At 44.5% G+C, this 14,956-nt stretch overlaps 1 protein-coding gene across 22 annotated transcripts in view; it reads left to right on the forward strand.

The window, feature by feature from the left end:
* BMP3 (bone morphogenetic protein 3) overlaps positions 1–14,956 on the forward strand; it is an 84,332-nt gene that overhangs the window by 62,886 nt on the left and 6,490 nt on the right. For 21 of the 22 annotated variants that reach the window (XM_046940128.1, XM_040698945.2, XM_040698949.2 and 18 more), the window contains one exon: positions 13,262–14,172. In XM_046940128.1, coding sequence (XP_046796084.1) covers positions 13,262–14,172 — 911 coding nt within the window. Of the gene's footprint in view, positions 1–3,773; positions 4,501–13,261; positions 14,173–14,956 lie in introns of those variants that run through there. The other variant, NM_001034819.2, reaches the window with a different exon arrangement.

Below are 14,956 nucleotides of genomic sequence, written 5' to 3' on the forward strand. Positions count from 1 at the left end.
TTAAAAATTAGTATTATTCTATTTTATTTTATTTTTCAGAGAAGGAGATACATACACTGCATTGATAAATGCTGACTTCATTGCATTATTAAGTACATCGGTCCTATGAAACTTGGCCAATCAGTGCAACCAGGCTAGATCATCCATCTGCTTCACTTGGAGCAAATCTCAGGCCACAAAGCATAGTATGAAAAAGTGCAGAACTACATTTCCATTCTGGAAGCAGTGCCAGTGTCAAAATATCTACTGAAAACCAAACCACAGGTTCTTTCCATAGCCCTCACTTCTGTTTGTAAAATGTTATTTAAGAAACTGAACTGAAAAGATGCCCATGGAGAGTTTCAGATGGAGAGGTAGCCAGAATCCAAACTAACCAACCACAATTTATTTAAACAAAAATATTCATTTTAAAGGAAACCATTTTCTCACTTTGCCTACTTCTCAATATTTTAATACATCCATATCTTAGCAATAAACATTGATAGAAAGAAAACAAACCATGGCTGACAGGACATCAGTGTTGCTTCTGCCAACTCATCAAAGGCCAGTAAGTGTGCAAACCAGCAGCGGTGAATATTCGTCAATTAATGAAAGATTTTCTCCCCTCAATCAGCAAATTCAAATGCTGTCTTCAGATGTAGAAACTGCTATTTGTATGCCAAGATCTATATTTTTCAAAAGTGGGCACTAATCTGGAGACACTCTTTTCTGAAGATTTACATGACTGCCCCTGAATATGAAGGGTCGTTTTGGGGGTTTATGGTCTAGCTCAGGAATATTGTTCCAACCTTTAAAATTGAACATCACAGCGGAACAACTCTAAGAGTGTCTTTGCACTGGCATGGACACAAACTGGCTGGCCAACATCTACTGTTGGGTGAGCTGAGGTAGGTCTTCGTATTCCTTTCCCTTCATGATTAGAGGGGGGGGTCACAAGCACCCAGCTAGAGTGAACACCTGTAGTCAGATGTCTTAATCTCCAAGGTATGCACCATTCTTAACTGTGAGTGCTTACGTGTCCAGTGCATCATGCTATAGGAAACAGGAGCATTGTCTTGGTAAGAGCAGGACAGTTCCCAGTTCTGCAGCAGTCAAACCAACAGTATGACCAGGGCAGCAGGAGTTACCTGATCTCTTGCTGCTCAGTCACAGCAGGAAACTCACAGGCAAGGAAAATCACGAAGATTAAATTATCCTCAAAAGAGAAAGCTCTTTCTATTCAGGATAATCCCTGGTTTTGCATGTTACATTGCCAAGTACTGGATGGTCAGACTGATAGCTATTATTAGTAGAATTATAGGGTCATTTTAGCATTCATGAGGCAGCACGGTGGATTTACAAGCTTGGAGTCTGCTTATACTGACCTTAGAAGCTAACACTGGCCCAGGGCTACCTTGCTGTAAGTTGGGAGTGGTGCATAACTGAGAGATGCAAAGTCAAGCACGACAGTATCCCCACCCAGAGAAGTACAGAGGTAAAAAGCCATTGAGCTATCACTCATCAATGGAGAATTTCAAGAAAGATTAAGTTGGAAGTTGCGTCTCAGTCTTCATGCACTTGGGCTATTTTAACTGCTGCTGAGTCCTTTTGCCTCTCTTTCCTGCTGAGATTGGCGCGTCAGCAGTGTCACACCCATGGCTGGTGGTGCTGGTTGCAGTTCTATCACCTGAGCCCTTAGAGCTGTGCTGGGTGAGAACAGGCAGCCTGTACATTGGTCATAGCACATCCTCTTCCTCTTACATCACTGACCCCATCCCCTTGTGAATTACTTCTTTCCACTTCTCCTCCCGTCCCATAAATACTACACGCAAACACATTATTAAAGGGTTGTAAAAGCATCTGAAATATAACCATCATCTCAATAGCCCCTTGAATTTGATCTTTAAGATGATTTTACCAAAGCTAAAAAGCACAGTATGCCTCCTGGTTGGAAACAGTGCATCTGTCTGAGGAAGGGGTGGTTTCCATAGCACTTGGTGATGTTGGCAGTGAAAATGAAAATGAATAAAAGTGATTCACAGCACTTGCATGCTGAAATGAAATAGTGGAGAGGTGGATAGCAATGTTATCTCATAGGTCAAGTCTGAGGGTTTGCCAGACATTATTTACTAATGAGGAGTAACTGCTTACATGTACTGGCTCAGTTTGGTTTGTGCAGACACAGCGCTCTGGTATTTAAGATCACATGTCCAGTTTGAGCTGAGGACATTGTTTGTAACTTTCGGAGCTTCAGAACTGTATGTCCCACCACTGTGTGGACAATCCATGAAGCAGGCAGTGCTTGGAACTCAACGTGTGCATCGTGAGCTCAGCCATGAGGTGCTTAAGCTTCCATGTTGCACCTCAGTTAGTTATCATCAAGTCCTCCTTTGTTTGAGTAGAGCATGAGTTGGCTGTCTCTTGTCTTGGAGTATTTCTGATGATAGTCTTTCTTGATTTTCAGTAGTCCAATCCCAAGGTCACTGTTCAGAAAATGTGTTGGTTGCGCAATACATCACAGTCTTATGGCCAATTATTTGGAGCTGCAGGCTTGGTTTGGCTTTGTGTGGTGGTATTTTTTTTCCAATCACCTCTCTCACCAATGGCTGAAGTCGAAATATTCACTTCCAGTTATTTCAGTTGCCTAAAGACTTTCCTTGAGACTCACAGTTTGGCCATGGATACAAGCCAGAGATTACCATTCGTGCTGAATTTCTTAGCTGTCAGTCTAAATTATTTTGTTTTCTTCCTGCAGAGAGCTGCATTGGTTTTATCATTTGTGTCCAAGGACCCGACCACACCTTGCTGTTTTAGTGAAGTATGCTCAAATGCACAATTTTTATGGAGCTCTGGTTTAAGTTTTTTTATATAGACAAATGAAATGAAAAGTATAGTCTTACTATTCACATCATTATTGAAATTGTGTGTGAGTGCACAGATAGGTCCAAACATTTTAGATGTATATGGCAAATCAGATGCCTTAAAACTCTTTGAAAATGAAACACTAGCATTTCTTGATTTTAAGCATTCAAATATGGATGAATACAAACTCGTCTGCTCAGCCATTAGCACACATATCCCAGGGACATCCAGGTTGGATATGAGGAAAAAGTTCAGAAAAAGTGGTGAGGCAGTGGCACAGGCTGCCCAGGGAAGTGGTGCAGTCACCATCCCTGGAGGTGTTCAAGAACTGTGGAGATGTGGCACTGAGGGACGTGGTCAGTGGGCATGGTGGGGATGGGTTGGTGGTTGGACGTGGTGAGGTCTTTTCCTTAACGGTTTTGTGATTCTGTGTGAACCTGCATATTCACAGATTATGACGAGGCAGTGATGCTTCTCTTCCACCCGCTGTGCTTTCCCCCACCAGATGCAGGAGATAAGACAATCTGTGTTGCAGAGAGTATTTTAGAAGGAACAACGTTGCACACCTGAGGGGCTGCCTGATGCTGTGCCGCTAGCGCAGGGTGAGAGTTCTCTGTCCTTTTGGTGCTGAAAGGCAGCACTCAAAATCCTCCCAGCTGTGTCCTGCAGAAGGTGTACGGGATTTCCCTACCTGATCCTGAAGAAGGGTTCTGGTGCCTGAAAGGGGACCTGGGGGCAGGAGGCGATCTGCCAGACCTGGCCACCACCCCTTCCACCTGCTGGGATGTTCGAGGGGAGATGGTTGGGTGCACTTTGACTGAAGGCTTCTACTTCATTCCAAGCATAACCGCCTTTGGAAGGCGTTGGGTGGAGGTGGGAGGGGAACGCCCCCCCGCCCTGCTGACTCCCCAGCTGCACTCAGCGCCGTGATTGCATTTCCAGAGCCACCTCCGTCCCTGTACGCTTTTCTCTCTGGGTGGTGGTTTCCCCTTCGCTTTGCCTCCCGCTCGCAGCCGGAGCCCAGAAGCGAGGAGGCGGTGCGATTGGCCGCGGAGCGGCCCCAGGAGCCGCGCTCACGCTGCACACGCACTGCTCACACCCCACCAAAACTCACCCGGGTGCGCCTGCAGCAGTCGGGGCGAGGAGCGAGCAACACCTCCACCTCTCGCCACGGGAAATAAACACCCTCACTGCTGCCGGCACCGGGAAGGACAGGCGCTCTGCGAGGCGGTGCTTTCCACTACCCCGCTGCTTTTTTTTTTTTCCCTCAATTTTTCTTTCTTTTCTTTCTTTTTTTTTCCCGCCCCCCCCGAAAAGAGCAATCCGCGGCTCTGAGCTCCCCGCGCACCGCGTCGCGGGTGCCGGGGTCCGCGATGGCAGCTCCGGCCCGCTGGGTGCTGTGCCTGTGCCTGGGCTGCCTGTGCCTGGCTCCGGGGGACGTGCTGCGGGCACGCTGGGCCGGGCTGCGGCGGAGGGCTGCGCGGGGCGGCCGGGCGAGAGCAGGTGACCACGGGCTGCAGCCGGGGGACAAGGTGTCGGAGCACATGCTGCGCCTTTACGCGCAGTACAGCGCTGGTCCGGCGGAGCCGCCCCGAGAGCCGCCCGCCCCGCACCTCCGCCGCGGGAACACCGTGCGAGGGTTCCGCCCGAGGGCTGCAGGTGAGCGGCGGCTGCGGGAGCGGAGGGATGGAGTGGGCGCTGCTGCCCCGCGCTCGGGGAACGCGGAGATGAGGAAAGTAACGTGTCCTGCGGCGACGCTCGTGTGCTTGGAGATGTGGTGCGCGGCGTGTTGTAATGACTGCTTTATCTGTGCAGCTCTCTCCTGGGTGATATCTGAGTGCCATATGAGGGAAGTGCAGTAATTAATATATCCTTTCCGCAGTCTCCTTTTATCTGTGCTGTGCATGTGTTGCTTCTGTTGGGACCACGGTTGGTTTGCATGTGATGGAGCAGTAACGTGCCCTGGTAATCCTGGGGATTGTTCATAGTTACATTGGGGTGTTGGTTACAGTGAGTGGTGGCGATTGAATCATAGAATCGTTTGAGTTGGAAGGGACCTTTGAAGACCGTCCAGTCCTCTGCAAGGAACAGGGACACCCATGGCTCCATCAGGTGCTCAGAGCCCCTCCAGCCTAACCTTGACTGTCTCCAGGGATGGGACATCCACAACTTCTCTGGGCAACCTCTGCCAGCGCCTCTCCACCTGCACTGTAAAAAAGCCTTCTTCCTTATATCCAATCTAAACCTCCCCTGTTTGGGGTGCAATGGGTGGAGTTGAAGGATGGTTTGTGCACAGTGAAGCGCTGTTTCATCATTTTTGGCAGCTGCTGTTAGATCTCAGTCCTGATTACAGACTGCTCTGTGCAGGTATATATGTGACAACATGAAGTTGCTTTTCTTAAAAGGGTATTTATAAGGAGTGGATTACATATTTAGTATGGCAGTATCTGAGAAGAACCGTGCCCTGCAGAAAGGGAAGGCAGCACTGCCTCAGCTGAACTCCCTTGCTCCACTCTTCTGTGTGCCTGACTTCTGTCAGGGCTACGTGGGAATGCCACAACTCCAATGTGACCCCGACTATACTGAGTTTCCCATATCCGCTGCATCCTGCTGTGCAGAGCAGCCCAGTGTGGCAGTCTCCTTTTTTTCCACGATGGTGGTGAGTTAACCCAGAAGCTTTTACTCAGACAGGCACCCACCAGTAACAATCAGCTTTGTCCAGGAGTTTCGCTGACCTGCATTGATTCCTTTCTCTCCCAGAAAACCAGCTGAGAGCTGAGTGCCAGGCCTCACTAAGGTTTATTTGGGAGTCATTACTGCTGATTCTTCAAAGGCAGCAATGTCTATTATAGGATAGCTCTGCACAGAGATCAAATACCACAAATAATTGAATGGCTTTGGCATGTTAGGATTCTGTGCTGCAAACACTCTCCATTGTGTGTTACTGCAAGTATTTCTGTTCACAGGAGAGGTTTGAGAGGTGAGAGGCTTGCATAGCTTGGTTGGATGGAGAGCTGGGACATCCCATTTGTTGTTCCTACAGAACTTGTGTGTGGAAGGAGATCTCCTGTCTTTCTGAAGTGAACAGTTATTTGCAGTTTAGATTCAATAGATGTTCCTCTGCTCTGAAATAAGCATTGCCCTCACTGAAAAAGGGTAAGATATAATAAATAAATAAGAAGGAGGGGGGAAGGTGTAATCCAAAGAAGAAAATAACACTCTGTTTAATCATATCTGATTAAAGATATTTATTGTTCTAAACCTAGAAGATCTTTGGTTGAAATCCCATCTCTGTGGTCTTTCTGATTGTATTTATACTCTCACTTGACTTTGGGTGGCAGTAGTCCTATAAACACACTTTTCACTAATCCCTTTCCTCCTCCTCCAATACTTTCACAGTTCAAGTGCCAAAGCAATAAATTGGAAGTAGTTATAAGGTTTTTGATGCTTCTATAAGTATTTATGCAAAATATCTAACCAATTGGCTGTTGTCTTTCTCTCCCCATAGGCAACAGCAGCTCATTTGTATGGTTATTGATGGCATACAGGTGCATTTCCATTAAGGAAAAAAAAAATACACACTGAGATTAAAGGTTCTTTGGGGTAGCAGGCACAAAATGAAGCAATCTTCCTTGTGTTCAGCTGCCTAGCCAGCCCTGCCATGCCAGCAGCACATACACAATATTTCCTTTCTGATATGGTTTGTTTGCAGATCCTATGCATTGACTTGGTGAGCATGGTGGTGGTGGGTTGATGGTTGGATGAGATGATCTTAGAAGTCTTTTCCAACCTTTATGATTCTATGTCTGCTAGGCTCCTCAGCTGCAAGTGCCTGTTTTCTACTGGCTTTCTCATATCCTTAATGGGGATAAATCAGTGAAGGTAATCAGTTGTAATGTGTTGGAGGAGTAAAAGCAACACATCTTCTCTGTTCCTAACCCCTTCTGAAGGCAGCTTTTTGTCTGCATTGAGTAGTGCTCCCTTAAGAACCCACCAATTTCTCCTGCAAGAGACCTCGAGGGAAATCTTTAATGGCTTCATTTGTAGATTAACCATATGCTTTCAGGAGATAAAAACTTCTTTTTGTAAAACACAGCTCTCAAATACAGCTATGAAACTTTTCTGTCCCATGCTCTATCTCCACGGGCCTCTGGCTGTATGGCTGCATGAGAGAAGCCTCTCCCAGATGTCCCAGTTCACCCATCAGGAGCAATTTTGGGACCCTGTAAGATGGCCTGTGGTTCAGTGAGACCAGGAAGGGGTTAGGATTTGTTGAACCATCTCCATGTTTCTAGTCTAAAAAAGTAGAGTTGCCTATGACTGCCCAAGGAGGTGGTGGAGTCACTGTCCCTGGAGGTTTTCAAGAAACCTGGAGACGTGACACTGAGCGACATGGCTTAGTGGGCATGGTGGTGATGACTGGACAAGATGATTTTAGAGGTCTTTTCCAACCTTAATGATTCTGATTCTAGAACAGCTGCAGTCTTGTAGTGAACAGCCAAAGAGCAAATGGAAGATGATAAGAAGTGGTTGATGGTAAGAAGCATCTTAGCTGCAAGTTTTCCTTTCTGTGGTTCAATCTTCTGAGGGAATGGGCAGGAACTCTGACCCTACATGGGCACCTCCCTAGTTAGCATCCTATGTTGCCCCACAATCTTTTGTGCACCAGATTTCACTGCATTACCAGTGTTTCGGTTTTTGGGCTGGGGTTTTTGGCCTTTGACTTTGATGACTGCTCATGTGATCTTATATTCAGTCAAATTTGTTGTTATTCCTGCTAAGTTATCTCAAAACGTCATTGTTCACTTTGAGTCACTTGGAAAAATAACCTTTGATGCCTGTGATGTAGTCAAACTCTATGATTGAGCCTCTGCATCGACTTCTGCATGCAAATCTTTTATCCTGCCAGATAGCAAAACCCCTGAAAGACCAGACCTCAGCTTGATAGAAAGCTGCCAACCTCCAATAGCTCTGAGGTTCTGGACACGGGGAAAAGACACGACCTGGGATAAATAGCAGAGGGTGGAAAGATAAAAGGCGAGAGCACAGTGCTTGCAGTTGGCTTCTGAAAGTACTTTTAATCATAGCATCGCTAAAGGAACATGTCTTGCAAATGAGTCATTTAAAAAGCTATGACTTTAATTGGAGGGTCTCTCTAATGATGTTATAGTAAAGCTATACAGACAGAAATTACTTTAAACTCTTTTTTATTGACTGAATTTCAAGCAATTTTAGGCATTACACCTGCCCCTGGGCCAATTCCTGTGGTTTAAGAACTATGCTCTCCTCCTCCTTAAAATGCTTTTCTTTCCTTTGTTGCGGTACAAAATGCCCACGCACACACAGGAACCTGAGCAGGATCCTGTATTTTTGCTTTGCAGAATACTCAAATCAGTAATGGGGGAAGGTGCAATCAAGCAACAACAAAGGTGGAAGGAAAATAGAAATCTGGCTTCCAAATCTGTGTTCCTATTCTGAAACTTGCTCCCGTTTCCAGCTCTCAGTGTACTCCAAAACACTGATATGTTCTTAACTGTGCACTGGCACAAGCGCACCACTTTAATATCTCATTTAAATGATGGCTAATGATGACTGTATAACTGAACAGCCCTCATTATTGCATCCTTTTTCACCCATGGGATAGATTTGGCAGTCCATAAAAATGTCAGTGCATCCTCCATAAAGGTAAACACACCACATGTTGGTGGAGTTGTTCCAGCTTATTGATGCCTGGAAATGCCCCTTGTAACATAAATACGTTCCTGCTGGTGATGTCAGTCTCCACAGACATATTGCTTTTTCTTGAAATGCCTTTTTAATGCTACAAACAGGCAATACAAACAGCTGTGGGTTATTGCAGGAAGTGAGGAAGCACGGGCCATGCTGTGAAGGTTGAGTGGGTACAAACTTCAGTTGTAGTGCTGGAACTAGGCCACTTGCTGGCCTTAGCTGTCAGGAAATGTATTGGCAGCCCTGAGACCCCAACTGGTGAGTGACAGTACATCCCAACTTTGTGCCGCAGTGACAACCACGTGGGTGACTTGTTGAGACATTTCAGCTTTGTGCCTGGATAGGCTGTACCTCCACCCTTCCCTTGCCACAGTGAACTGTGCCTTTCAATCATAGAATCATCTGGATTGAAAAAGGCTTCTAAGATCAACAAGTCCAACCACAAGCCCATGCCTGCTAAACCATATCCCTCAGTGCCACATTTCCATGGTTCTTGAACACATCCATGGACGGTGACTCCACCATCTCCCTAGGCAGCCTTTTCCTGAGTCTCCCCTGGCACAACGTAATGCCATTACCTCTCGTCCACATGAATACAAGCAATAAAGCATTCTCCCTAGAAGTACCTTCGCTACCCAGCTTATGGTTGCTGTTCCAAAGCTCAACATGGTACAGATAAGCAATGTCAAAAGTGCACGGATGCTTTCTCTTAGCTAGGGCAAGCCAAAAAAGCTCTGTCCTGCAGAGCCTGGTCTTCAGGTCTCCTCCTATGGTTGTACCTTTACTGGGAGCAGGGAATGCCATTAAAATCTGACTTAAGAGTATCTGTTCATTGCAGGGGAGTTGGACTAGATAACCTTTAGTGATCCCTTCCAACTCAAATGATTCTGTGATTCTGTGTGGAAGGTAGAAATGTATTCCTTGCATGGAAGTTTTTCCTTCAGTATGTTTTTCCTTTGCTGGTTTCCTCTTCTATCTTTTCCTTATGGACTTGGTGGCTGAGAAGGCTTTTGTACTATAAAAGAGCAAAGCTAGGACAGCAAAACTCCCTTCGAGTAAGAACTAGAAGGTATCACTCACACAGAGGATGCGTGTGACACAGTGTTCCTAAGCTGTGACAGAAACCCAGGTCACACAGTTGGGTTTTCCTGAGCTGGAACCTGGCTAAGCCACAAGTATCTGTGCTGGATGCCGATCATCTGTTTGTAGGTGATTTTGTGAATTAATTATTTGAAGTCTCTTAAGGAGCTCAGAAGGTGTTCGGTGAGAAAATAGCTCCATCTACTGCAAGTATGCTTTAATGTGGAGTTAAGTACTGAGAGTGGCTTCTTGGGTTTTACTTTTAATCAAAAGTATATATTCCTCCTGTGTCTGCTTCAGGCCAGCTAGAGTTTCCTGACAAACAAAAGCAGCTTATTTTGTGTTCTACCACAACATGCTACTTTAGAAACAGCAGCATTGGTTAAATAGAATTCTTATTAAAGAATTAAAATAAAAACTTGTCATTTGACATAAAGCAGTGATTCAAATAATAACTTCTTTAACAGGCATACGTGAGACATCATAAGTTCTGGTTCCTAAGACTGACGTACTTAGTGCTTTGCCAAATTACATATTAACCTTATTATATTAGAGATTACAAACCAAGCAGAGATCAGGTGAGGCATGTGCTTATTACAACGGTAGTAAGTAGCCAGTTTTGGCCTTCAGGAATTAAAAATAGGTTTTAAAATCAAGGAAAATCCAAGATATAACTAATAGCTAGAAGTTGGATGAGTTTGGTGTACTAGTTTTCAGATATTGAGAACTTACCTACCAGAACCTTACATGTTCAACCATTATGTTGGACTGAATGTGTCAACAGCGGTATCTTTCATAGATGACTTTGCTTTTTCTTTTCCCATTTCACCAAGACAAGTCTATGTTTCATTGATTTTTTTGTTGTTGTTGTTGTTTATTCTCAAATTTCCTGAACCATGCCTGTGATACACTGGGGAGGAGGGCTCTGTCTTTCTAGCGAGGCTGATGCATCCTTTTTTAATACATTGTTTAAAATATTAGAAAAAAAAAGAGGTCGCTTGGGTGGTTGAGATGGGAGGGTGGAGAGAGAATCTGGTGTTTTTCGTTTGACCCTGTCTCAATAGCATTAGCACTTGTAGCATCAGCATCGAAAAGCACAGAATGTTACCCAGAATGTCATTCAAAACATAAAGCTATCAATATTTATTGTTTTACAGCTCTCGATAGCACCTGAACATTTGGATCTGTATGTTTCCCACTCTGAGGACAGATGTAACTGCAGTTCAACCAGGATGTTTTGAAACAAAAGTTATGTCTCACCTCCAGGCTTTTCTCTCAGAACCTACTGGGGATTAACAGTCAGCCAAATGTTCCTACAAATCAGTCTAGGTTAGGAGTGCGTCTCTGGGTTTGTGCAAGATACCTGTGCTTAAGTTGACTTCTCTAATTTCACAGCTGTGGAAACCTCACATTCCACCACATCCCTCCTAACTGATACAGCAGCATCCTGACCACAAAGAAACATTGTCCTTCCTTGATTTATTTCTGTCTGCACAGAGGCAAATAGGTTTTTTTAGCATTTTGCCACCACCCGTACCTGTCCTTGCCACCCTAAAAGGTCACTTGGGTTTGGCTTTCTTTTGGGTATTGGGGTTGCTCTAGTGCTATCTGCCTATCTCCAGCTGCATTAGTAAATACTTCCTAACTGCTTGTCTTGAAGAGTGATGAAATGCCTTAGGTAGAATGACTGAATTTATCCTGTGTAATTGTAGCAGTCCTGGTCCTGATTATTCTAGAGGGAAACTTCTGTTGTAATTAGTGTCTGACCTAGCCAAAAGACTGTCAGACAAGCTTGTGTGTTTTTAGTTCATCACAAATGGTAAATTGTTTCTCCACTGCTAACATCCAAGCCTTAAATACTATTAAACAATGATTCTAGCCTGATGTTTCTCTTCCCCGTGTCTTTGAAGGCAAGGCACATTCCTTCTCCACGTGCAAGGTTGTTGTCAACTTGTTCCATGCCTGACCCTGCCCTTTCTGTTGTGAAGGGCTCTGGGTCACGAAGACTCATTTGTGTATGCAAAGGTGACTGAGCACTTGAGGAGCCATTAAATTGATCTTAGGCTAACAGAGAAATTGTTAACCTTGAGAGGAGGCATCCTTTGTAACACAGGATCTCAGCTTGTCTTTTGGTTTAGCTTTTGAAGTACACGAATGCTGTACTTTCTTTATTGCTTGCCCAGTTTGCATTGTGACAAGTACATGTAGATATATCAAATGTTGAATGTATTTCAATCCCTGTTTAATAACCTCACAGGTTAGAAGCTGCACCCACAGGCCCCAAAGTGCCCATCTTGTAGATGGTGCCCAGATCACATAGGAGCAGAGCAAAGGGTGTAAAGAAACCAGCTAGGTGTATTTGCAATAAACAGTCTGGCAATCAGAGGTCAGATAGTGTATGTGAAAGTATACTTTAAAGACTGTGGTAACACATTCAAAAAGACAAGTGTTTAGAGAGGAGATGCTGATTTATTCTGCACAAGGTGGGAAATACCCAAAATGAAGTATGCCAAATCATTTACCCTGGCTTCTATTTATAATCCAAAATGCTTTGACTACATGTCTGCCTAACACATCAGTCACACCTACCTCTTACATATTCATAGATTACATAAGTACAAGGTTACATAACATATTTGAACTTTCTGTGCTTGCATGGGGGTGTTTGATGGTCTTTGATGGTCATCTGGGGAGGTGTCCCACTCCTCACTTTACCCATATTTGGGCATAATGATGCCTAGTCCTTTCAGATTGGTAACCTTTTTGGACTTGTGCCTCATCTCAAGGATGTCTGGTCTTGCTGTTTCTTATTTATGGCCGTCTTGGATGTTTGAAGAGAAACATCCTGTCTCAGGAAGGTTGTTTTTTCTGAGATAGACAGGACATCTGGAACTTAAAGTGAAGCGTCAACCTTGAGCAAAATACCTCAGCCATACAAAAATGTCAAATAATCAGCTTTTGAGATATCTCTAGGACAAGATTCACTTCCTTACTTTTAACAAGGGGCCTGTGGCTCATCAGTATGATGGAAGTGTACAGACGATTGAATGCCAGTAGAAGCCTTTCTCCAGCATCAGCTGAATCTGGACTAAGGTGTGGTTCAGTGCTATCGATATCTCATTTGTCTTGGGCAAAGACAAACAAACCTGTTGGCAGGCCAGAGCAGCCATGATTACTCAAGGAATGTTTTGGGGGAGAATGTATTTAAAATTAAAGAAACAAAAAAGAAAGAGAGAGAAAGCTCAAAACCTTACTGTGAAACTCAAGTTTCTGGATTATAGATACAGTCTATAGTGCATCTATTATCAAGCTGTGTTCCTATGACCTAGTTTGTTTCCTGGAATCAGAGGAGTGGTAGCAAGTGTGCATGAGTTTTTCTAGACTGAGATATGAGTTATGAGGAAACCAGATAGTAAGTATGTGACTTTAAAATCACCAGTTTACCATGTTGGTCCTGATTCTGACTAGTGACCTAAACCTGTTCCCGCAACACTGCATGAAAGTTCCTCAGAAACTTAATTTATAACCTAGAAAGCGATTCATTTGATCCTTTTGGTTTCCATAACATTTTGAATTGCCCGTATTCTTATCTAAATATTTATTCTCCTAGGGAGACCTGGAAGCCAGGAGCTGTATGTTTTTAACTTGACTTCACTCACCAAGTCAGAAAATATCTTGTCAGCTTCGTTGCATTATTATATCGGTGATCTGCTGGACGCTGACTGGAACTGTTCCCAGTCTGGAGGCTGTTCTCATCGTGGGCACAGGAAACCTGAAATTCAAATACATCTTTCGGTGTGGACCTTTCCATCTGTTGGGAACCAGACCCGGGGTCTGGGCCACTTCCTAATAAACATCTCCAGCTCTTACAGCGATGTCCTTTCCTGGCAGTGGAAAGATATCACTCAGGTCCTGCACAAAGCAAAACAGAGCAATGAACTTCTGATTGGTGTCAAAATGGATTCAACCAGCCGTCACCTGTGGAGGAGGGCACCATTTCACTATGAGCCCTACATTCTGATATATGCCAATGACTCTGCCATTTCAGAGCCAGAAAACGTTGTTTCCAGTTTGCAAGGGCACCACAATCCTTTGGCAAGGGTCTTCCCTAGGCCAGAAAATCACATGAGGAGCAGCCTTGGAAAGCGGCGGCGAAAACGCTCCACCAACGTCCTGTTGCCGTTGCAGAACAACGAGCTTCCAGGAGCCGAGTACCAGTACAATGAGGATGAGAGGTGGGAAGACAGAAAACCGTACAAAACTTTCCAGCCTCGACTGGCCGACAGGGCAAAGAGTAAGAAAAAGCAGAGGAAGAACCACCACCAGAAGAGCCAGACTCTCCAATTTGATGAGCAGACCTTGAAGAAGGCGAGGAGGAAGCAGTGGAATGAGCCACGGTATTGTGCCCGACGCTATCTCAAGGTGGATTTTGCTGACATTGGCTGGAGCGAGTGGATTATTTCCCCAAAATCCTTTGATGCCTATTACTGCTCAGGGGAATGTCAGTTCCCAATTCCAAAGGTACTGTGTTTGTTGATCTTTTTGTACTGTTACCGTAAGTGATGCACTTTTTTTCCTTCCATCAGTGAAATGCAGCTGGTCACCTATTATACGTGGGGATATGGTAAATAAGTGGTGTCTTTGTCTTGTACTGCACGGAGTAGTGATTAAAACAGCTAGTAAAAAAAACAGGCTTGTAAAGATAATTAAAAAAGTATTACATGGCATTAATTTTTTGTCCAGAGCCCAAATCACCATAAAGTATTTCCTGGATAGTGCTAATGATGTGTGAACTTGTTATGAACCTGTTTAATAAACATAATACAGGCCTGACTCAGAAAATCGCTTATTAGGTGGTAGTAGTCATTGCCATGAAGAAGTCTCTGCTGCCAGAACCACAGTGGGGTCAGTTGGTAGAGCACCCACTAGGAAACTTTGTGTCGCAGGAGGCATTACTGCCATACTGAGGCTGAAGGACTCAAGAGAGTCACCCTTTGAAAATGACAGGTGGAGAGTTGTGCCAAAGGAGATGGATGCCAAGGAAAGCAAGCTGAAGAAGGGATGAATCTCTTTTGGAAGGAGGTGATGTGCTTGACTCCCTCAAACTGCAGTGGCAGGCTTTATAGTTTTGGATCAAAGGAAAAAAAAATGAAAGGGAATAGCAAGAGATAAAGTCACTACCTTTGCATGAATTGCATTATGCCTTGATTGTTGATGGGAAACATGCGCTACACACCATACAGGTTAGAAATTTTAAAAGCAGTGGACTTGAACTTCTTTCATTCCAGCTCTAAGGGCAGAAAGA

Source organism: Gallus gallus, chromosome 4 (genome assembly GCF_016699485.2).
Source record: "Gallus gallus isolate bGalGal1 chromosome 4, bGalGal1.mat.broiler.GRCg7b, whole genome shotgun sequence".
Lineage (NCBI taxonomy): Eukaryota > Metazoa > Chordata > Aves > Galliformes > Phasianidae > Gallus > Gallus gallus.